The 24,589-nt window shown below is 48.0% G+C and overlaps 1 protein-coding gene across 3 annotated transcripts in view; it reads left to right on the forward strand.

The window, feature by feature from the left end:
• The window catches only part of LOC144249585 (uncharacterized), a 47,653-nt gene that overhangs the window by 15,818 nt on the left and 7,246 nt on the right, over positions 1-24,589 (forward strand). For 2 of the 3 annotated variants that reach the window (XM_077791700.1, XM_077791702.1), the window contains exons 5-12: positions 8,810-8,937; positions 12,216-12,429; positions 17,731-17,918; positions 19,403-19,611; positions 19,848-20,053; positions 21,125-21,239; positions 22,511-22,626; positions 22,793-23,023. In XM_077791700.1, coding sequence (XP_077647826.1) covers positions 12,388-12,429; positions 17,731-17,918; positions 19,403-19,611; positions 19,848-20,053; positions 21,125-21,239; positions 22,511-22,626; positions 22,793-23,023 — 1,107 coding nt within the window. In that variant the 5' untranslated portion in view covers positions 8,810-8,937; positions 12,216-12,387. The remainder of the gene's footprint in view (positions 1-8,809; positions 8,938-12,215; positions 12,430-17,730; positions 17,919-19,402; positions 19,612-19,847; positions 20,054-21,124; positions 21,240-22,510; positions 22,627-22,792; positions 23,024-24,589) is intronic. The other variant, XM_077791701.1, reaches the window with a different exon arrangement.

Genomic DNA, 24,589 nt, shown 5'->3' on the forward strand with positions numbered 1-24,589 from the left:
AGGGTCTCGCTGAGTTGCTTAGTGCCTTGCCATTGCTGAAGCTGGTTTTGAAGTTTTGATCCTCCTGCCTCAGCCTCCCAAGATGCAGGGATTACAGGAGTGCACCACTGCGTTGGCCAAGAGGCTCATTTTTGGCAGTGGGGTTTCCTTGGAGAGAAAGCTGACCCTGTCCTGGGGTCATCCCTGATTTGCCCACACAGCAGTGCTTTGTTACTTTTTCTTTTCTCTGGAGGGCAACTCAATTCATACCTAGTAAACATAGCCCCACAGGTTCTCTGATTAAGAATAGTGCAGAGCTGGGGGGCAGTGGTGCATGCCTGTAATCCCAGCAACGCTGGAGGCTGAGGCTAAGGCTGGAGGATGGCCTGTTTGAAGCCAACCTTAGCCATTTAGTGAGGCTCTGAGCAACTCAGTGAGACTCTGTCTCTAATGAAATATTTTAAAAAGGGCTGGGGATGTGGCTCAGTGGAAAAGCACCCCATGGTTCAACCCCTTGTACCAAAATACCAAGGGGGAGAGAGAGAGAGAGAGAAAGAAATAAGGGAAAACTCAGGCTAAGATCTTAACCCTGCAAAAGCAGCTGGTAGAGAAAGGTGCTGACTGTAGGACTATGGGGATTTACCTCACCAAGTCTCAGTTAGCCAATGCTCTCCAAACCTGTCACCCTCAGGGCTGGGTGAGCTCCGTGGTAGAGCACTTGCCTAGCATGTGCAAGGCCCTGGGTTCAATGCCCAGTGCGGCAACAAAAAGGATTTCAAAACCCCATGTCATCCTCAGGTCCAGGGAGAGCAGTTAGGGCAGCTGTCTGCCCCTGAGACTGGGCCTGGGAGGACTCACTGGGAGGATGCCAGGGGTTCATCAAGGGTCCGGGGAATTGCCACCAGTGCGGCCAAGGTCACTCCTAGATGGCAAACTGAAACCTGTGAGCCATGTTTTCTGTGACTCTCAGGAATCCCTTCCATACCTCTGTCCTTAAAACAGGGAAGAGTAATAATGTCACTCAGTCCCTTTGTACTGCTGGGACCACAGTGGTCTTTAGAGGAGATCCCATGGCTGCCCTGGGTCACCCCTGCTTCACATCCCCTTGGTGACCAGTGGTCTCTTCCCACCTGAATGCTGTCCAGACCCGACTCCTGGGGGGCAAGCCTTCCCCTCCACTCTCCACCAGTGCTCACCAGCTGCCCTGGAGCACGGGAGGCTGTGACCCAGGCTTGGGGAGGGCTTCCCCCCTAGCCAGAGCCGTCCTGACAGCCCCAGGCTGCAGCCCCAGCCTGGAAGTGGCTGCCTGGAACAGAGCAGGAGGTTGCTCCCTGTGGCCCCTCTGGTCCCTCTCTTCCTCCTGTTGAAGAATCATGTGAGGAATGGCTTGTCCTTATCCCTGTGCAGAAGCTTCCAAAGAAACCACTTCAAAGTCCTGGAGCAGGGGAGGGGGTTGAAAGATTTGGAGATGGAGCCATCTGAGAAGAAATGGCAGAACTTCAGAGAATGAACAACAGGAGTTCCAAGCCTCTGTCGATGGAGTTTCTAGCAAAACAGGATGTTGTCTTGCAGGAGCCGGAACAAATGGCCCTGGAGTGTGCCTGAGATGCAGTGTCCTTTCTCAGGCCCTGCGTTTACTCAGGACCAAACAGAGTCACCCCCACCCCTCCCGGGAGAATGGGGCAGAGCAGGGGATTCGAGATGGTTCCGGAAAGTGCAGGGCTTTGCCCACACACATCTAATGACCTATGTGTTCCCAAGATGGTGCATGGCCAGGGCTTCCTAGTAGCAATAAAGAGGATACAGGCTCCAGGTGTGGGGGTGCATGCCTGTAATCCCAGGGACTTGGGAGGCTGAGGCAGGACTATAAGTTTGAGGCCAGTCTCGCAACTTAGTGAGTCCCTAAGCAAACTCAAGGCCCTGTCTCAAAATAAAAAATAAAACATGGGGACTGGGATGTGGCTCAGTAGTAAAGCCCCCCTGATTCCATCCCCAGAATGAATGAATGAATGAATAAACAAACAAACAAAAGAACACAGACAGTGAAGCCGTGGGGTCAAGCCCCAGAAGAGGAAAAAAAGGGATACTGGCACTTGAAAAAAAGGGATACTTGGCTCAGATTGGGTCTCAGGAACCTTCAGCATGGAAGCCATGGGTTCTTAAAGCAGAGAGTCCCCCTTGCCCTGGCTCTGCAGGGAGAGCTGAACATGGCAGTGTGCACAGAGGCAAACACCCCCACCCCACTAAGGCAGAGCTGGCACTAGAGGACCACATATGTCCATGTCATCCTCAAGACCTTCCATAAACCTTCCATCACCAGCACAACGAGGGTGAGAATGAGTCACTGAGTCCCAATCTGGCTGTCTGCAAGCACCCTCTAAAAGCTTCTTAGAAAAGCAGAGTGCTTGTCCATCTCTGGGCAATGGGATAAAACTCTCTGGGGCTTGTATTATTTTGCCCAGGAAACACACACAAGAAATCTACATGTTGATCTCACGAATGCATCCAAAAGCCAAACCCCAAACACATTTGGCAATTGAAAGCATGCTGCAGCATTTCTACTTGGAAGCTGCGACAGTTGGACATTGCACCTTTTCTGGAGGAAGCCTCACTCTAATTTCTTTGGTGTGGAAGATAAGTGTCAAGACACCAAGACGTGGAGACCCGTTAAAGGGCTGCTCATCGCTGGCCATCTCTCGGCCAGTGTGCGGTTTCTCCCTAGCCAGAATGTCCTGGACTCTAAACAGTGGCTCATTGGTCCCTGAGCAGGCTGCAGAGGGCTTTGGCTGGAATGCACAGCAGTCTCTGAGGGCCTGACAGGTGGGCATGGGGCATTTGGGGGGCTTGGTTCTACCCCTTAAGCAGAACCCACAGGTCTGCCATCGTCTGTCAGGACCTGAAGCTGCATCTTCCCACTAAGCAATAAGCAGGCACAGTCGCCAGGACTGATCAGACGTGGAAATGGTAGCCCCACCCTGAGGTTGCCTTCCCAGAGAAGGGACCCTGCCTGGGCCACCAGGTCCTGGATATTCTTTCCATCTTTCTCCTAGAAAAAAAAAATCATTGCATGAAGGGGTTCAAGTGACCAGAGGGCTGCCACAACAATGGCCGCACGACTGACTGGACAGAATTATGTTGGAGTCATTAGCTGGAGAATCAGCTTAGAAGAGGAAAACCTTGGAATCTCTCCAGGAGAAGCCTGAACATCTGATAGAAATCACACACATTCCTGAAAAAATCTGTAAACAAGGAGGAGGCAGGTACTTCCTCTGGGTAATAAATGGTGCTTTCCAGAGTACACTTGGGTTGCCTGGAAACCTCAGAACTTTCCTCCCACCCCAGGAGGGAGCAGGACATGTGTGCCTACTCATCAACACCTCTTTTCCATTGTGAGGGCTGACCCAACACTGCAGGCCCAGGAGGGACAGGACTTAGCAAAGCCATCTGCACTCTCCGGGATGTGATTGAGCATCTGGCTCATCCCAGAGGATGGTGACTGGCAGATGCAAGCCAGGCTCCGATGACGCATGGAGTACCATCAGGAGGCCAATGGCCAGTTGAAAGTGTATTGTAAAATAGCCTCCAATAAATAAATTTTAAAAATCATTAAAAAAAATAAAGAGAAAAAAAAAAAAGAGCTTCTAGTCCTGAAGTGCAAACTATTTCAGGGGCTTCCAGGCTAAGTGACAGAAGCAGGCATGGAAAGAAACCTGCCTGTGAGCTCACTCATTGAGAATATAATACAGTTACACCATGGAAGTATAAAAAATTATTGTGACTGATATTTTAATAATGATGATTATTATGATGGCCTTTCATGCCGGGTGTGATAATTGACTGCTGACATTTTACAAATAATGTTGATCAAACGCTCCCTCTGGGCCATGCTCTGGGCCAGCCACTCTACCTGCCTTGCCTACCTGATCCTCACAGTGTCCCCAAGAAGCCAACACAACAAACCAGAAAGCACAATGTCCCTGCTAGCAAGTGCAGGACCTAAGTCTAGAACCCAGACACAGAGATCAACCAAATCAAAAGAAATATTTACTGGAATACTGGTAGAAATCTAGAAGAGGCTGTGGCCTAGAAATGGGGAGGGTTGGCTTCAATCCTCAAAACCCAAAGCTGTCAAGATGGTTCAATTGACCATCCACATTAGAAACTACTCTCCAACGAAATATGCCCCAAACATTGTCAAAACAGAGGGACCGATTGGGAGGAAATGGCAACCCAGTAGAACAGGAGGCTCGAGGAGAAACACAGATGAGGACTTTGCACGGGCCGAGGTCGCTGGAACACAGCTGGCAAGCAGATGATCACAAGTTCAAATGACGTATTTTATTTTATTCATTTATTTACAAAATCTAAGGATGTTGATAATATGTGCTAGGAAGTGGATAGGAAGATAAGCTTTTTTCATACACTTTGGAGGCACATTTAACATTATCCATGAAAATGCACGAATGCTATGCTGCCTACAACTCAGAAATTTAGGTCTTGGTACATGCCCTGGGAAGCTCCCAGAAGGAAATTCATTTCAATGTTGTGTTAAATTATAAGACATGTACAATGAAATGGCCATTGGCAGGAAGTCTGTGGCCACAGTGAATAAGGACCTGCAAGTTCTTAGGACCTGTGGGTGGAAAGAAGACCCTGGACCACGTGTTTCAGCTTGTGGGACACAGACAGAGCCCTGAACATAGGCTGGTCCAGCGGCACTGTGCATCTCTCCAGATCCACACAGTGTGGAAACCGCAGCCATCACTTGGCTTTAGGGACAGTAGCTGAGGTGATCCTCTCTTCTGGGAGGTAGGGGACCACGGGTGACTCCCTAACAAACAGATGACCAGAGCCACCTCTGGGGAGAGTCTGGGCCAGGGGGTGATGGGAGAAGAGGAATTTGACTTTCGTTCGTGGTGGCTGGATTTCTTTCCAGGAGAAAATCTGGTTTCTGCCATCATGTTTCCCCTTGGAGCTTTGGGCAAGCCCTCTTCCCACCCCTTTCCTCCATCTGCTGTCATGGGCTGAGTCTGTTCTCCCAGATTCACAGGTTGAAGTCTTGAGCCCAGAGCCTCAGAATGGGAGCTATCTGGAGATAAAGCTTCTACGTCAAAGTGGGGTCACTGGGGAGCCACCCTCGTCCAGGATGCCTAGAGTCTTTATAAGGAGAAGGAATTGGTCACACAAGAGACACCAGGAGTGTGTGAGCACAGCGTATGACCCTGTGAACAGGTGGCAGGAAGGTGGCCATTGATGAGCCAAGGGGAGAGGCCTGGTTGTGAGCCACCCCTGAAGACAGAAAGCTTTTCCTCTGAGATGAGGAGTAGGATGAGGATGGCCACTTGTAATTCCCAGAGCCCTGGGAGTCCCTGATGGAGTCATTTGGCAAGGGGAAAGATCAAAGGCACGGTGCTGGGGCTGGAGCTCAGCAGTAGCGCACTTGCCTGGCATGCGTGAGGCACTGTGTTGGATTCTCAGCACCATATAAAAATAAATAAATACATAAAGGTCTATCAAGAACTAAAAAAAAAAAAAATTAAAAAACCAAAAGCACATAAATTGGATAGAACAAATCAAATGGTCTTTAAGATGATAGGATCACACATCATCTAAAACTCTAAAGAGTACACACAAACACATGGTTGGTTTTATGAGAACTAATAAAAGAAGTTTCAAAGTGGCAGGATCCCGAGAAAACACACCAAAATTGTTTTAGTTAGCTTTTCCTTACTGTGACCAAAATACCTGACAAGACCGATTTAGAGGAGGAAAAGTTTATTTTGGCTCAGGATTTCAGAGGTTCAGTCCAGGTTGGCCGACTGCATAGCTCTGGGCGGGGGGTGAGGCAGAACATCATGGCAGAAGGGTGTGGCAGAGGAGAGCAGCTCAGGGCATGGCCACCAATAAGCAAAGAGAGCTCCGCTAACCAGGGACAAAACAGAAACCTCAAAGTCATGACCCCAGAGTCCTACTTCCTCCAGCCACACCACACCTGCCTTTAGTTACCACCCAGTTAATCCATTTCAGTGTATTAATCCACTGATTAGGTTACAACTCTCATAATCTAATCACCTTACCCCTACATTATCTCACATGTGAGCTTTTGAGGGATGCCACGTACCCAAACCATAACAAATTCACTGCATTTCTATGTACTACTACTAATTAATCTGAAAAGAAAATTATAAAGATAATACCATTTTCAATAACATCAACAAAAAATAAAATAGCACTTTGAAATTAACCAAGGAAGTGGAAGATGATAGTGTAATGATAATGATAAAGCACTGTTGAAAGATATTAAAGAACATATAAATTTGTGGAAGCATCCCATTTTCATGAATTGGAAGACTTAATATTATGATGTCAATACCACCCCAAATCTACAATTTGATCCCTAAAAAAATACAAATGACAGTTTAAAAAATATTTTAGATGTTGATGGAACTTTATTTTATTCATTTATTTATATGTGGTGCTGAACTCAGTGCCTCACACATGCTAGGCAAGTGCTCTACCACTGAGCCACAACCCTAGCCCACCAATGACAATTTTAAAAAATATTTTTTAAGTTGTCAATGGACATTTATTTATTTATATGTGATGCTGAGGAAAAAAAAATACAACCCAGTGCCTCTCACATGCTAGGTAATCACTCTACCACTGAGCTACAATCCCAGCACCTAATGACAATTTTTGCAGAAAAAGAAAAACCCATCCTAAAATTCTTATGGAATATCAAGGGAATCCAAGTAGCCAATCCTATTATGAAAACGAGAAACAATTAGAAGGACTCAAACTCCCTGATTTCAAAACCTACTACAGAGCTAGCACAATCAAAACAGTGTGGTGTTGACAGAAAGAGATCAATGGGACAGAATAGAATGCCCAGAAGTAAGCCCTTGTGTATATGGTCAAATGACTCTTGATAAGGGACACAAGACCATTCAATGAGGAAAAGAACAGTCTTGTCAGCAAATCATTTTGGGGAAAACTGGACATACACATGCAAAAGAATGAAGTTGAACTCTTACCTAATACAACACCTACAAAAGAAAACATAGGGCAGTAGATTCAGGACACTGGAGTTAACAATGATTTTTTTTTTTTTTTTTTGATAAAATGCCAAAAGCACAGGCAACTAGAAAAAAATAAATATATTGGACTTCATGAAAACTGAAGTTTTGCTCATAAAAAGATAACATCAATACAGTAAAAAGACAGTCCATTGGATGTGAAAAATAATGGCCAACCACATATTTTTTGCACCACCACACCAGGTGTGAAGCGTAATTCTTAGCAGTAGGCTGTGTATAAAACAGGATGCTGACTTTAAAAACCCCAATGTTATATAATGGTCATTAAGTATGCCTGCTGTTTTCTTAAGCAAGGCATTATCTTTTGATGTTTTCCATTATATATTATTTAAAAACCCCTCTATAACAAATACAGACTTTTTTTATGAGGGGTAGAATTAGAGACCCGGGGAAAATTATAACAGTGTATCAGAAGTAACCTATAAAATTACTAAAATTTGAGTATGCACCCTATCTCCCCTCTTTTGCCCTGGGGAAGAGATTTTGTTTCATTTGCCTTTGATGCTCCCAACACTAATTAGTTAAATGTAATCTGTGAATGGTGACAATCTTCACACACACACACACACACACACACACACCCCTACCTTCCCTACTCAAAGCTTCCTTAATCTCAGGCTACACATAAACAAGTAGCTAAATGACAGACTCTGGGAGGCCAAGGCCAGGTCTGTGCTGTGTCCCGGAATGTTGAACAGTATCTGACACCTAGTAGGACCTCAACATCTCTCTGTCCAGTGTATATAGGACCAGAAATACCTGGCTCCCTGTAGAGCAGTGTGTTCAGTTGGAAGCACCATTTATAAGTGAGATTTCCAATCCGTGAAACTACAGAAGGCCTGAGGGCTGATGGCTGGGGAAAATGTCCTATGAGAAAGGGTGAGGGTACAGATGTTTGCAGCTCACAGATGTGATGTTAGTGTCCCTCAAAAGTTCCCGTGTGAGACAGTGCTAGTTAGGAGAGCCTTGACCTAATTAGTGCATTGAACCCCTGGTGGGGACTAACTGGGTGGTAACTGTAGGCAGTAGGGTGTGGCTGGAGGTGGTGGGTCTCTAGGGAAGGCCCCTGGGGTTGCTACTCTGTCCTGGTGAAGGGAGCTCTCTCTCTGCTTCCCGGGTGTGCTCTCCTGAGCTGCTTCCCTACTCCACGCCCTTCTGCAGTGATTTTTTTAATAATAATAATAATTATTATTATTATTGTTGTTATTTTGGTGTGTGCAGTGATGTTCTCAACTGTGAAAAGGTATTTAAAAATTGACTCAAATACGCCGTCCCCCACAGCAAGGAGAATGGCAGGCGCCTTTTCAGGGGTTAAGTGATTTTCAAAAGGGTGTCCCCGGAGTTTTTCTTGAAAATCCCAATGTTTCCTGATGCATTTTGTTGTGGGAGATATGCTTCCATTCTCCTGTGACCAGGGATTTGTCTTCAGCTTAGCAGTGAATGGGTTGGTCACCTGTAAGGAATGTGAAGTAGCACGTGTTCTGACTGCTCAATGGACAGTTAGATCAGAACCTAGGACATGTGAGTGTGTAAAAGAGTACGTGTAAGAGGTTAGGGTTGCATGTTGCCTAATGCAAGTTATTGAGTTGAAGTTACATTTGTTAATTTTAAAATATGGAAGGAAGTATGGTGTTTGGTCCACTTGAGGATTCACTCAATAGAGTATCAGACTTTGTTTCTTTTTTGTGGCACTGTGGAGATGTGAATGAGAACAAGTTGGTGACATCTTTCAGGTGGAAGCATTGTCTGAGGATGCACTCATCAAGTTGGCCAGGAAGCCGTTTTGTGAAGCCCCTATTGACTCAAGGCTTTTGATGATGAATTCATGGAGACGGTAATTCTTCATGGACCTTTGCATTTGGTGAGTCACGGAACGTATCTGAGTAGATAATCATTCACCAACATGTCCACAATAATCTCACATATTATGCATAACAGGTCATGGCTGGGTAAATATTACCATTTCCTTTTTTGCATTTAAGAAATCTAATAACGACATTATATTTTCTCCCTTTTTTGCCTTGAAGTATGTCAGTGTCTTGACCAAGCATGATTGTTGGTAGGTAGGTTAGCAAGAACTTGAACTCAGGGATTTTACTGTCATGTGTCAACCTATTGTTTTTCATTGATTTCTATTAATATATCCAGGTTGGCATCTATTATTTTTTTAGCTTTTGACTTTCGCAGCTGTGGGCATCTTGACAACCATCAACTCCCTGTAAGCACAGACAACTCTATAAGAACCTGAGGATAAATTTCCCTGTGCATGTCCCCTTGTGAAACTGCTTAAGCACCGCCTGGTTTACACACAGGTGGAATTTCTAGGTCAAAGTGTGCATGTTTACTTCTTTGACTAAGCACTGCCAGGTGGCTCTTCTGCATAGCTCTACCTGTGGCCAGGATTGTATTATCTAGCTTTCTAACTTTTGCATGTTGAGTAGATACATAGTGGGAGCACACTGTTTTTGTTGGTATTTTTCTTGGTATCTATTCTGATGCTTTTCACTGGGGGATTTTTTCCTGTGAAAATGGGCTTCCTCTACTTGACCTTATTTTCTTCTTTTTAAAATTTTTTCAATGTGACTTTTTAATTTTAGTTTTATTAAAGACATTGCCCCTTGCTTGCATAATCTATATCTAAAGCACTAGTCCTTGCTCCAAGGCCCAGCTTGCTCTCAGCTGCCCCAGGAGGGGAACAGTCTTTGGCGGTAGACAAGAGACACCCCTGCAGGGGGCACAAGTGCTTTGGCCCTCTGGTGTCTTGCCAGCAGTGCTTCCCATGCTCACAGAGGGTTTCAGACACTGAGTCAATGGTCCAGGTGGTCTTTTGTTCAGTCTGATCTCAAATTGAGCTCCTCTGAGAGGTCATATTGAAGTCCTTGTGTGTACCTGATCCATCATTTTAAACAATATTCCAAGTTCACTTTTTGTGTGTACGTGGGTTCTGGGGATTGAACCCAGGGCCTTGAGCCTGTGAGGCAAGTGACCTACCTGAGCTACACCCTCAGAGACCCCTGTAAAAGTATTTCCCCTTGGCCTCGGGGTCTAAGTTGCCAAGGCTGACCTCAAACGTTCCTCTTGCCTCAGCCTCCCTGGTGGCTGGCATGACAGGCATGCACCTGGGACTGTCACACTCGAGCCTGTGATGGGAACTCATGTGCATCTGTCCAGGGCTGAGCATGGTTAGGCAGAGCTGTGCTCCAGGCTCCCTGCAGGGCTGTGGAGGCTTCTGCTGCCCAGCAGCCCTGGTGCCATGGCCAGGGCTCCTCCCAGCCGAGGGCAGGCAGCTGCCCATTGCTGTAGGCTGACCTTATTTTCTTCTTATGGCACTCGTCCGTTCTCTGGAGTATGTTGTATGGTTTGTCCATCAGGAGTCTAACAGGTCCTCTAGAACCTTCAAACAATTAGTAAAATTCCTAAACAGTAAGTGAGCACGCGCAGAAATTGGGCTAATATTTTGGGAAGAACAATGTTGGATGATATATTCATGGCTTGAATATATCATCCAACATGAAGTTATATTTTATTACTTACAAAATGATAAAATAATGAAGCAATACCATGGGCTGAGCTAAAATAGATCCTTAGGATCTTAGGCATTCTGTAATAAATCTGTGTCACTTGAAGTGTAGAGTTGATCGACTCTGAGTAAGGAAACAGAAGTAAAGGTATCAAAGCAAATGATCATCTGTTTCCAATTTTCTGTGATTTGGTTCAAGTGGTAAAGTGGTGATATTTATTAATAATGGATCAAATAGGTTCATAATTGTTTTAGAGTACAATTAGATGCCTTCAAACTTTAGGCTACATGGGCACATTTGAGAACGGTTCCAGCCATTCTCTCATCCTTTGGGTCATTCCCCTCCTATGTCCTGTGAGACATTTTCTATGTGAGGCTTTAAGAAGAAGAAGAGAATATTCTGTAAAGAAAACCTTGTGATCTGTGCAGTATGAAGTTGAATGGATTCATTCAGAAATCAGAAATTCTATTGAAAGATATTTATTTGCATGAGCCAAATAAAACCTATTTTTAGGCATCCTGGTGAAGACAAGGTTTTATCTTTATGTCTCATTTTCTATGTTTTGTTGTTGTTGTTGTTGTTGTTGTTAGAATGAAATTCATATGTTGCCAGACCATTCTATCAGATGTGTAACTAGATGCCATTTAAATTACCCACTTTTACATGGTAGACAGTTTTTAATGAACACTGCCTGTCTGCACCTTTTTTAAAAACAGGACTGGGATCAGAAGCCCAAATACCAATGGTTAGCTGGAACATATTTTTCATTTGGCCTATCTGTCAGTATTCCCTGAGGTCATCTGTGCAATCAGCTTCGTTACTCCTGCTCCCTCACTGGATTTCATAGAAACCATATGCTATGTATGAATCAGGGACACCAATCCCACAACATAGCATTCTTGGAATATCCAAAGTCCCACTTTTCACTTCGCCATGCCTGAGATCAGCAGTAATATTTATCAGCAAATGTGAGATTTTCAAAGATCCAATTCTATGTGCTCCTTTCTCATAGAGCCTTAGGCAGGGATATAGCATACATAAATATTAAGTAAAGTCCATAGTTTTTAAAATGTCATCCATTGAATAGTTGACACATGTCTGAGATACTTTTTATTTTGGAGGAGGTATTATTTAATAGGGAATTCCAACAGCTACCTAATAGTGAAATGAGAAGTCTTGCATCCATTTTATTTTGTTTCTGATGATTTTTATGAGTAAGGGTAAGATACTTCCTTGTTCTGATGCAGATGTTGCCCACTTTTGTGAATGGATGCGGGGTGTCACCTACTACTTGCATATCTGCATATTGGGCTTGACACTGCTATCGTACTTGGTAGTTGGCAAAAAGTCAATACTGAAGTTAAGCTCTTGTGTTCTAGCAGCAGAGCTGAAGATCCTTGATGTGCCACCTTCTGCAATCCATGCTGCTCTCTTCATGTTCCTTATTGACTTCCTGGTGATGAGCATCATGGTCTCCTGGTCTTGAGAATGGCCAAGCATTGCTCTGTGAATGTGGAAGATGGGCATGTGGAAGGCTCCAGGGAGGAGGGATCATTGAACATGTACTCTAATCCATGTGCCTGTTGAATGACCTGTTTTTTTATTTTTGGGTTTTAAGGGAGACACTGCCCTAAAACACTTCTGTGCAGCTGGGAATGCAGGCTTCTGCTTCACCTTGCAGGAAGCATTAACGAATCCTTTCCAGAAGACATGAGAAGAGAGAAGTGAGCCTCTGGTATCATGCAGGTTCCTTGCATTGCCCATGGGCTAGAAGAGAGAAGAGTTGCTTCATGAGATTTGATCCCCTTTTTCCTGAAAAGTTCCACACAGAGGTGAGTCCCCAGCATGTTTAGAAATCATTTCAGACACCTTTCTGGACGGAATTGAATTAGAGCCCCTGATGATGTGGAAGAGCTAAAGATGGGTTTGCTATGAATTTTCTATTTCATTCATCAGGGCCTGAGTCAAGTCAGTCATTGTGCTGTCAACACATGAGCTGCTGGTCAAATGTGAGGAAGTGGTCTTGCTTTATGAAGACACCACCCTGATTCAGTGAGCCAGAGGCAGCCTGCAGTCCCTGTTTTCCTGTAAAGGCAGATTGCTGTGGATGGCCTCTGGCCTCGTCATGCAGCCCTGCTCAGAGTAGGGGATTGAGGGACCAGGCAGATCCCTAGTTCCTTTTGACCTTTATTGCCATTGGGCCACCCCAGGATTCTTGGACTCTACCTGGTCTTCTGGCCTGGGTCAGGGGATGTGAGGTTTGGAATCCCCCTCTGTGGCAGGATCCCAAGCCCCCCCCAGCCACTTGAGGACAGGCACAGCCTTCCCTAATTGTGTTAGAGTTGGAGACTTCTCCCACCCATCCTCATCCATGCTCATCCCACATTTTGTAGCTTGACACCTGAGGACCTTTATTCATTGACTTAGTTGTTAGTGATGATGGTTACTAAGACTAAGTGACTCTTTCAAGTCACATCACTTGCATGGTAGGGCTAGAGCATGGATCTTCCTAATTGATTTCATGGGACTCTCTCATGGAAACTGTGACTGCCTCCTAAACACACACTCTACATTTGGAGTGTCAAAATTCTTGGCACTGCCTCCTTGGCAAGTGTATCTTGTCTTCTACGTGGGAATTTCAAAAATATTTTCCTTTGGTTTGTGGAGGTCATGCAGAAGTGATTTCATTTGAAATAGCCCAAACAAGAAATACCAGTTGTCTTTTTCGCACATGGATGTGTGTAGTGAACATCCCTTTCTGTGTGCTTGCATGAGTTGCTCCTTTGAATTTGTTGAAGAATGGTTGGCTGGGGAGCAAGGTAACGAGAGATGGATATCAATGCTTGTCCAGTATTCTGAAGTGAAGAATGTATTGAGGATGTGAAGGCTTTTCTAGCCAGTTCCTATGGCTCAGTCAGGGATCAGTCAGAGGATTCTGTCTGGTAGACTCTTTGGAACATATGTCAAAGTGGCCTGGTCTTACCCTGTCCAGGACTGAATGCTGAGTTTGAGTGGGAGCTTCTTATCAGTTCAAGTACTTCCATGAGTCTGTCCTCTGTTCTCTTTGTTTTTTTTTTTTTTTTTTTTTCAGTTTTCAGTGGACATATCTTTATTTTATTTTATTTTATATGGTGCTGAGGATCGAACCCACTGACTCGCGCATGCCAGTCGAACACGTTACCACTTGAGCCACATCCCCAGCCCCCTCTGTTCTCTTTTTTCCGAGCAGTTTCTAACAGGAAAGGAGAACAAACATTGAAAGTACAGTGATTGATTATGTATACCAATGTTATTTGAATCAACTTTGTATAATTCAAAATTAACTTTTTGCTAGTAAAATTTCATATGTTGAGGAAATAATGAAAATATTGGGGTTGGGGGATGAGGATGGGCAAATCAAATATTTTTGAGCACCAAGACCTGTTTTGTTTTTTTTTTAACTTAAATCATAAACTGCCTGAGGACCACAGCAAGTAGATATTTCCAGAGACAGTGGGAAGGTAGTAGCACATGAGGAAGGGAAGAGCTCTCAGGATGGGAAGAGGGGGCCGCTTCAGGACTCACCGGGCAAGGCACGAGGCTGCTGGCCATGGTACATGCCTGGGCCCACTGAGTGGGGAAGATCCATGCTCTGTCCCTCCACCCTCCTCTGTAGCTTGTGTTGGCAGCAGATCAGGGAATTGGGGTCAGAAGTGCTCCCAGTAATATAGGCACCAGCCCCCAGAGTGTGTTCCTAGCCCTTTCCCCACCTGGCCTGACTTGGTGCTTGTGTTGATGCATGGCTGAAACCCTACAGTCATCAGAGTGTGTCTGCGGTCCAGATCCACCCTGCTCAGACCTTCATCTGGGTCCTAGGCCTGCTACAACCAAACTCTGTCAACTGGGTGGCCAACAACAGAGGAAGGGCCTTCCCTCAAGCTCCAGGGGCTCAACACACAAGGTGTTGGGTGGTCTCACTGCCAAAACACCTCACAGGTTCCTAGGGGACTGTCCCCCCAACTCTCCCAGCCCTTGCCCACTCTCCTATTGCTGCCCACGATCTGTGGTTCCCATATGGGCATCCCGCCCTGGCTCCAACCTCACATAGCTGGTATCCCCAAGTCTCCCTGGTATCTGGGTCCAGACTCTCCTCTTCCTACAAGAATATCAGATATTGGATTTGGTCCCAGTTGATGCTGTGTTCCATCATGTGAGCTCTTAGCTTCATCACTGTGCAAAGACTCTTTTCCCACACAAGTTCGCACGACTTTTGGCTGGCTTAAGAATTTTCAGGCGACACTTTTCTAATGAGTACACTTTCCTTCCTTCCGATCTCCCCCCAGTGAGCATTCCTCGCACCCTTGTCCTAGTTCCTTTATGGCAGTTTCCCTCCTTATGGCTGAGAGGACCTAGTGACCCCTGGATTCACACGTTCTCCTTAATCACCAACACACTGCAGAATTCTCCAAAGGGCCATATATGCTCCTGGAAGTTGGTGTTGGAAATAGTTCTCCATCCATTAATCACTCCCTCACTCACTAATGTCCTTGTGTCCTTGAGAAAGGCTCTCCCTTTCCTGGTTTTCCTGAATAGAAATCCTCTTGCCTCTTGGGTGAATAGGGTTATGGGTTGTGCAGAGGGTGTTGGTCCACTGAGCATCTTAGAGACTGTCCTTTATGGAGCCTAATGATCCTCACTGGGGAATGAGGCCAGGGTCCTAACTGTGGTTAGTGTGAGGACACCCTGGGTTCAGAGAGGGAAAGAAGGACGAGGGAAACTCAGATGTCCCTTCATGGCCCCTGGAGTTAGAGGACTTACCCCTTTGCACCTGGGATCAGGAGACCTCATTTCCTCAAGGACACGCACACTCAGACGTTAATCTTGAGTGTGGGTTCCTTTCTGGGGTCCAGGGCTGTTGTTAGCCACCAGGAATGACAGTGCTCTCCATGCTGAGTGGAGCCATTTTTGCCAGGAAAGAGCCCGTGGTCACGCCTTGTGCAAAGCATCCCGCGCCAGGGGCTCCCATCCCTACATTCCTGTCCTGAAAGGAAACCACTCAGAGGCAAGGTGGGTCCAACCACCTCCCATGTGTTCACTCATCACTGTGTTCCAGCATCACCCCAGTTAACAGTCCTGATGGGATTGGATGTGGCTCAGAGTGTCACCCTCATGAGCTCTACCCTGCCACAGCTGCAGTTCTGCAGTGGGAGAAACTCAAAACCTCAAAACACATGCACATGAAAGAAAAGAGCAAGAGCCAGAGCCCAAACAGGCCAGGTGTGGCAAAGACAGCTGGAGTGCCTAGGTTGGGACTCAGAATTATGTCAGTGGGGTGGCATTGCTGCTGGCACCAGCATGATAACAGAGAGCCAGCCCTGCTCATTTTGGGGAGCAGTGTGTTGGGGAAGGCAGCAGAAATTGAGAGGCAGGATTGAGTTTGGCCCTAGGAGGAGGTTGGGTAAGAGGCCAGTGTGGGTTGGAGGGCCTGGGCAGATAGAGAGAGGCCAGGGCACACCCCAAAGCCTGGAGACTGCACTGGATGTCCAGGGTTGTGAAACACCCTCCCTTCTTACTCACAACTGAGAGCAAGGGGCATTGATGAGTTCAGTTTGTGTGCATCCAAGGTGGCTCGGCTAGGCACCTCTGTTTCCTTGACTCAGGAGGCTGGGAATCCAGGCTCCACCGAGGCTCGGCTGGGAGGATCGGACTCTGAGTTTATGCCTGTGTTCCTGGTAGGATCCATGTTGGCTGAGCCTCAGTGTTTTTGTAATGAGAGGATGGGTGACCGTCATGTCTTTATCACAGGACACACTTGCTAAATGGATTTGTTTGCTCTGAGGAGGAAAGAGAGAGGGGGGAGTGGTGCTGGAGACAGGGATGCAGACAGGGGTCATGGACTTGGCATAACTCAGTCTTGGAGGTGATATCCCATCACCTGTACCCACTTCAATTCCCATGAATCCAGAGGCTGAGCCCCCTTGAGGTGAGGGGTGAACCGGTTCTGGGCAGCAGGATGCTGTGGTACCTCGGAGTCTCTGTGAGACCCCAACACTAGACACACTTGGCCCTTTTGAAATCTTAGGAGAAGCCTTGGGAAGTTGTATGGCAGAGGGGAGCAGCCTCTGCATCTCAGTCCCCTCCAACTTGCCATGGTGTAGAGAGGGAACTGCAGCCACGATGGGACGGACATTGGCCATGTCCCTGTGTGGGACACAGGCCTGATTGAGTTAGGGTGCATTCTTTGTCTCTCCCCTTCTTGTGATTGTCCCATCTGTACATTTGTGCTTTAGCCACCTGTGAGTCCCATCTCTGGTTTCAGAGAGAATAGAGGGTGTTAGGGGCCAATAGACACAATAAACCCTAGAGATTAGATGCTACCCTACTTTCCAGAAAAGACTGGGCACACCATGAGTTGCACAATGATGGGACCAGGGTCCAAAAGCTGCTGAGAGGGAAGGACTGGTTGTGAATGCATTTTTGAAGGCTCCAAGCTGGAACTCTAGTGGCACCAAGCAGGGCAGATGCTGGTGGGGATGTTTGGGTAGTTGTTGGTGAACATCTGCGCACCTGAGATGGGTAGGCATGGAGGAGAAATCAGCAGCCCATAGGGCTTTTGAAAGTGGTCTTATGTGAAAAGAGGCTCAGGTATGGGCACAGGAAATGACATCATTGCCTTGACAATGGATCAAACAGAACATGGAACCCTGGTATCCAGGCACCCACTTCACTGACCAAGCCATCCGAGCTCACTTGGTTGGAGCCACTGGAGGGAGAAGGATGTTCTCCTGTGGTTGCAAACAATGCCGAGCCTCAGGCTCCCAGGAATCTCAGGGGGGCCAACTAGCCCTTTTGTGGATACACTGGATGAGGCTTCATCTTAGACGCCAGAGCCTCTGGCGATTGTCGCAGAGGAGCTCAAGAGTAACAGTGAGTAGCACAGGGCAGGTGAGCCCAGCAGGCCCTCTAGTCTGATCCCTGATGAATGGCCCAGGACTCCTATTCTGACTCTGTGTGTGTGTGTGTGTGTGTGTGTGTGTGTGTTTGTACTCATGGGAACTGTCCCATTGTGCTTTGACTCTAGTGTATTGGCACAAGTCATTTTTCTGTTTGTCACCATTTCCATTTTGACCCCACCATTCTTGGTCCCAACCCAGGATGAAAATGATCAGAACACGGAGGAGCCCTTCAGGGTTCAGAGCCTTGAACCTTACAGGCAGGACCAGCTTAGGAATGAGCTCCTGCCTGTCATTTGTGGGAGGAACCTACATTCCAGCAGCAACATGGGGTTAATCTCCTGGGATTTCATCCCCACCCAGCAGGTGCTGGATCTCTTGTTCCCAAGGTAAGCACCAGACCACCAAGCCCAAGTGTGTAGCCCCCTCATGCCTCTGTCTTGGGGCTGCCATGTGCCTCTCAGGGACCCAAAGGTTTGTGATACCTAATGAGATAGAGGACCACACTCATAGTGGAATGTCAGCCCCGAATGGTACGAGTCCTGGAGGTGCCTGCCACAGCCTTGCAAGGGCAGTGAACTTCCCCTCTCAGGCAGAGAAACCATCCTGACTCCAGCTGATCCACAGAGGTCCATGGAGCAGTCCCCACACACTGGGCACCACAGCTCAATGGTGTGCACTGAGCTCATTCCCAGGTGGACTCAGTGAGGCCAGGTAGTCTTTCTGGTGTGATGTTGGCTTTGTGAAGAACGTAGATCTGTGCCAGAGGTGTCTCAAAACTCGGGCCTTGGGAAAAGCACTTTTGGGTTAATAAAGACATGTTAGTTTCCATAGTGGGACAGAGCGTCCTAGCTGGGACATGGCTGGACAGGGGCTTTGGACATGGCAGCTCCCACACCCAGAGATATGTGGGAATCAGCAGTTTGGGCTCATTCACTGGTGAACATGGAGAAAGCACCCACTGTGTGAAGACACGTTTCCAGTCACGTTTCATAATTCAGTGAAAAATGGGGTGCAAATGACTGCCATTGTGTCCCTTTTCATGGGGTCAGCCTAAACCGCAGGTGCCATGAGTACATATCCTCCATGTGACTGCATCCCTGACTCCATGAGGCATAACTGCACGTTGTCCTCTTCAGTGACTATGGTGGACCCTTGGACCAACTTCAACATGGAATGGGCTTGGGGTCAAGAGGGTGGGCTCCTGTTTCCAGAATAGGGACCTGCAAGGTGATTTGACTTGGGAAGGCTGAGGAAAGACTGCTCTCCCCAATTCAGTTTTCTGCCTGCAGTGTAAGGTGTGGGGCTTCAACAGTAGGAGGGGTAAGGCGGGGAATTGTAGGTGGAGTCAGGGTCCTCTGGGGAAGGCCCTGGGATAATGGATCCCCCCACACCACACCTCCCTGTCCTCCCCCAGGGCCACAGAGATGTGGTCTGCACTCATGGGAGAAGAGAGGTCCACCGCTACTCAGGGGAACTCAGTGAGAGCTCACAGAGAATGAGGTAGCATTGCAGCCCACGCCAGGGGAGGAGGTGTCTCTTGAGCCCCGAGAAGAGTGGGCAGGAGGACAGACACTCCCAGAAGGTGCATTCCAGGTTGGAGAGCATGTAGCCAAGAGGAAGAAGAGTGTCAGGCCTGCCCAGAGGAGGGGAGAGCTGGTCAAACCATGGATCTAGCGCTCCTTCGTTGAAGGTTCTTTGCCTGTAGCGACCTGTCCTGACCCTGCCTGTACAGCCACTGTGTCTTGCCTGAGGTGGACTGGTGTGTTCAGAACCAGGGACGGTTCAGGAGGGTAGGGTCAGAGGTTTGCTCTGGAGGCCGTGGCGAAGGCAAGGCCAGGGTTTTGCTGACTCCACACCTGCCTCCCCACAGTGCCTCATCTTCCTTCCTGGGGACCTGGGTGAACTTCTACTCCGAGGCTTCCCATCAGCCTCCAGGCTCTCTGAGTCTGCAGCAGCTGCTGCCGTACATGTGGCTCCTCCTGAGTGGCTTTAACCTGGAGCACCAAGCACACCACCTGCTGGCCCAGATTGAAGATGGCAGATCAAGCCAGGCAGAGCCTGAGAGCCAGGCGGACCGGGGTGAGTACCTAAGGGTATAAGAGGAAAGGTCCGACTGTTGTCCCACTGCAGGGAGTCTGTATGCCTGGTGTTTGACTGGAAATTAGGATAAGCCTTTGTCCATTCAGGAAGTGACCCCAGTCTGCAAAGAGGTCCCGTGTGGGCTAAGGGCCCGAGTTCTTCCTGGCAGCAGGGGTATTTTCTGTCTGTGCGAAGGTCAGGGCAAGGCAGTCATGTTGGCATCTTTTCTCCTCTAGCTACAAGCTCAGTTCCTGTCACGGCTCCTGAGCCAACCCCAGAGCCAGAGCCTTCTCCCAGGGAAGGGGCAGAGCCGGAGTCCAGGACATCAGGGGTCTCCACTCGGGACTCCCCACGGCCCAAATATACCAAGCGGATGAGAGGCAGGTGCGTCATTCGCGTCTACCTGGAAGACGAAAGGACAACACAGTATAGAAGCATCCTGGTGAGTCTTCGAGCAGGGGAGTCTCCTGGGAGCCCACAGTGGGGAAGACCGAGTCCACAGCAAACGCCTTGGACTAGGCCTGTCTTCTTGAACTGGAGCTTCTGGAAGGTCAGGAAGGAGAACAGAAAGTGAGGAAGAGAGAGGCGGGAGAGCAGCAGCATGCCAGGTCTAGGTGCGAGTGGGCCTGCGTGTTTTGGGGTGTGCAGGTCAGAAGTGCAGGAGTGAGTGCTGGGTTCAGAGGAGGTCAGAGAAATATCGAGGGTACAGGCCATCCTCTACTGACCTTGGTATTGAGGAGGAGTATATTGAACCGTGGAGGTTGAAGCAGAGGAGTTGGCAGTCATTTTCTTGTGTGTGGGAGGGGATATGTTGCTGGTTGAAGGGAAGGGAGCCATTGTAGAATGATGAGGGTGGGTAGGTGTGGGTCACAGACAACTGGGGGCCTTGGAGGGGCCCATTAGTGTCCTAGTTTGCATGTATGTGAATAGAGATTTAGCGGGTCTCTCTGCAGGACCTTCCTGGGTGTGGAGTATCCATGCTGAGACTCTGGTGTCCACCTCCAGGGGAGCCATGTTGAACCACTGCACCTGCTGGGTCCGAACCTCCTGACACCCCAGCAAGCACTGACACTCTCGAGCCCAGCAACTTCCATGCCTATCATTAAAGAGTCCTAGTGTGTGTTGTGCCTGGCTGTCAGGACCAAAGCACCTAGGGTTTGTGCCTGGTCCACACACAAATGCAGCTGCATCCCAGACCAGAGCAGGGATATGGAAGTCCACTGGACCATTCCTCCCATCTTGATGGGACTAGAGTGTGTCTGTACAAAGCCTTTTGGTCCTTATTCCCTTGTCCCTGTAGGGCATAGCAGGTTGAAGCAAACTCTTGTACCAAGATTGGACTAGAGGCTCATAGGAAGACCCCACATGATCCCATGAAGGCCTCAGGTAGCAGGGTAACAAGATGGTGCCCTTGTGTTGAGAGCTCTCTTGTCTCTGATTGTCCTCGAGCACTGTCCTCTGGGTAGTTACTCCCAAATTCCCTCTCTGATGAGCTTTCTCCAACCCTGCTCAGGTGACCTGCCAGGACAGGACTCCAGCCGTCATCCGCAAGGCCTTAGATGTACACTTGCTCCAGCAGGAGGATCCAGAAAACTACGAGCTTCTGCATATTTCCTGGAACCATCAGAGTAAGTGGAACCATCAGAGGGTAGGGAGCAGTGAGTCACAGTGGGCTCAGGATAACTGGGAGCCAAAACACAGTGTGCGTTGACCCAATGCCCAGGAAGAGTATGGTGGGCCTTGTGCACAAAACAAAGTGTAATGATGGCGCATAAATCTGCAGGTTCTTCATGTTCCCCAGGGGCTGTGGACCTGCCTATCATGTGTTCTTTCCTTGGCCTGAGGAGGCATTGCAAAGCTATTATCCACAAGGGGCCAAGAAGAGAGGCTTCTTTGTCTTGTGTCAAAGAAGACAAGACAACCACAGGGTGCCTACTTTGGTGGCCTTTCCTGACCTAGACGAGTACATGAGAAAAGCAGTTCAATGAAGAATAATTTCTGGCTTCCAATCTTTCTATTCATTGCAAACTGAGTCCACTTAGGACCAGAGGCCATTTCTAGAGAGAAGAGTGTGGTAGACTAGAACCCTTCACAGCTTGTAAACTGTTGAGAGAGAGAGAGAGAGAGAGAGAGAGAGAGAGAGAGAAAAGAAGAAGAAGAAGAAGAAGGAGGAGGAGGAGGAGGAGGAGGAGGAGAAGAATAAGTTGAAGGAGAAGACCATGAATAAGAAGTTCAAGATGACTATAAGAAGAAGCATGAGAAGATGAAGATGAACAAGAACAAGAAGGAGAAACACAAGCCAAACAAGAAGTATAACAATAAATTGATTAAAAATGTGAATGAGAATTATGCTCATGAGGAGGAAATGTAGAAGTGGGGAACTCAAGAGAAATATATTGCTCTGGATGGCACAGCCCTGCTGTGGACATCCTCCACCCACGCTCAACACACCTCCAAACCATACCCCTCCAATTAGTGTAGCCCTGTATGAGTGGATGAATCCACTGGCAAGGTGGAGGCACCCACCATCAAGTGCTTTTCCCCAAACCCACCTGTGATCATTGCTGCAGTGGGGAGAAAACCTTCAACACATGAGTCTTTGGGGACCAATCCAGATACAAAGTCTAGCTGTTTCTCTTTGGTGGGTCCAACGTGAACTAAGAGGTTCTGGGGTACAAGGGGCTATTTCCTTGAAAGGTGTTCCTGTAGTGGACCTCCTGTGCATAGAGGGTCCTCAGGGAGGAATCAGTGGGGAGTCTTTGGTGGAACAGTAGCTGGATTCGGGGGTTCTCAGGTCTGTGTGTGAGACCTGAGCTGGCAGAGGCTCTCAGTTATGGGGGATGTTGGGTAGTGTATTCCTTGAGTGTCACCTACCACACCTCTGCCCCTGCCTCTCCAGAGCTGAGGGTCCCTGCTGATTCGAAAGTATATTACGGCCTGGTTGGAGGAGTGCATTATGACTTTCTTCTTCGAGAAACAGATGCCAGCAAGTCGTTGAAGGTCAAGCCAAAGGAGGTAAACAGCCACCTTCTTCACTCTTTACTCCTGGTGCCACTCCACATCCTCCAAGGGGACAAGAACCTCAGGTTCTGGATGGATGTTGTAGAATGCCCACAGAGCCAACTGCCAGGCTGGGTGGGGTGCAGTTGCTGGGCTTTGCTGATGTTGTCATCCCCCACAGTTCTTGGAGCCTTCTGTGGCAGTGGCATCCAGGATCCCAGCAGCTGTGAGCAGCAACTCTGCAGTGGCTGCAGGATCATTGCCCCAGGCCACCCAAAGCAATGAGTGCTGCATGAGAAAAGTCACCAGTAGCAGCTCCTCACTGCTTCACTCCAGCGAGCAGGTGGAAGACAACTTCTTTGTTTATATCCTCCTAGAGGGACAGAGCCTGAGAGAGTCAAAGCGCATCCTGGTAAGCCCAACAGCAGGGCTGCCTCCTGGGTGTCCACACAGTGGAAGGCAGGAGACACAGCCAACCCCGGGGCTGTGGTGGGAAATAAAGAGAGAGGTCCGTCTTAAGGGCTTGACCTGAGGAGGGAGAGCCTCAGCATGCCCAGCTCCAGTGGTGAGTGGGTCTGTGTATTGTGGGTTTTGCAGGCCAGAAGTGCACACGGAAGTGCTGTGGACAGATGAAGGCAGAGATATGTCCAGGGTGCAGGCTGCAGTGCCTAGAACTTGGTATTCTCAATGAGTGAGGTTGGAGCAGAGGAGGTGGCAGTGACTTGTCACATGTGTAGGAGGGGATGTGTTCCTGGTGGCAGGGAAGAGAACCTCCTTAGCATGACTAGGTGTAGGAATTTGGGGTCGGGATCACCTGGGGGGTCATGCCAAAGCTTCGTGCTGAGAGCCATTACCAAGTAGGAATGACACATCGTAATCCTTACCAGCGTACCCCATGTTAAATGGACTTGCCTTGGAAATTTGCTGCGACCTTGCTTGTGTGTTTGAGAAAGGTGATCCTGCTCAATCACCAGGGTGGATCCAGGATTAGGGTGTATTCCTGCAGGAAGTATCCCCGTCCTTGCATTTAGGGCGTGACAATAGGAGTTTTAGGGAAGTTGGAGGTTGAAGATTATTCCTGCTGGGAGTAGGGCGTGCCTGCTGCCTGAGTTCCTGCTGAGTTCTCCTGGAGAGAAAGTATTTAGGACGTGGATTGTGCGGGGGATGGGGATTGCCCCTGAACGTGTGTGGAGGCTGGTGTGAGATCCAGAATTAAGAATTGCTGTTTGAACCTACAAAGCTGTGTGGTGGCTCGTGATTCTGTGCCAAGCCGAGACATTGGCATTTGGCTTTTGGTGGCCCATACGGGGATACTTCCTGCAGGCTGGTCCGATGGTAGTGGGTTATCAGAACTTATTAACATTAGTGTCACTAAAGTTGATATACAGCCCAGCCGATGGAGACAGCTGAGTGGCCCTCAAACCCCGTAGTTGATAAGTGGGATCCTGAGACAGGACCTCAAAGATTAGCATGCCCTGTATTTGAACAGGTAGGAGGGCAGCGAATTCACCGTGCTTTAGAATTTAAAACAGTGAAGCAGTTAAAGGAGGCTGTAACAACCTATGGTCCTCAAGCCCCCTTCACGGTAAGCATGGTGGAGTCCATTACTAACTTGGACATGACGCCAGCAGATTGGGCTAGCATGTGTAAATCTGTGCTAAATGGAGGACAATATTTGTTATGGAAAGTTGCCAATGAGGAATTTTGCATGGAGACAGCTAGGCGAAATGCAGCAGCCGGTTACCCTCAAAGAAATCTAGAGATGTTGTTAGGAAAGGGACCTTATGAGGGTCAGCGGCAACAAATTGAATATGATCCTGCTGTATATGCACAGATTGCTGCAGAAACAGTTAGGGCATGGAAGACTTTACAAGGACATGGAGATTTACAAGGTCAGCTATCTAAGGTAATACAGGGACCTAATGAACCTTACGCTGACTTTGTAGATAGGCTTATTCAAACGGTCGCCAAAATTTTT

Source organism: Urocitellus parryii, chromosome 12 (assembly GCF_045843805.1).
Source record: "Urocitellus parryii isolate mUroPar1 chromosome 12, mUroPar1.hap1, whole genome shotgun sequence".
In the NCBI taxonomy this organism is placed as follows: domain Eukaryota; kingdom Metazoa; phylum Chordata; class Mammalia; order Rodentia; family Sciuridae; genus Urocitellus; species Urocitellus parryii.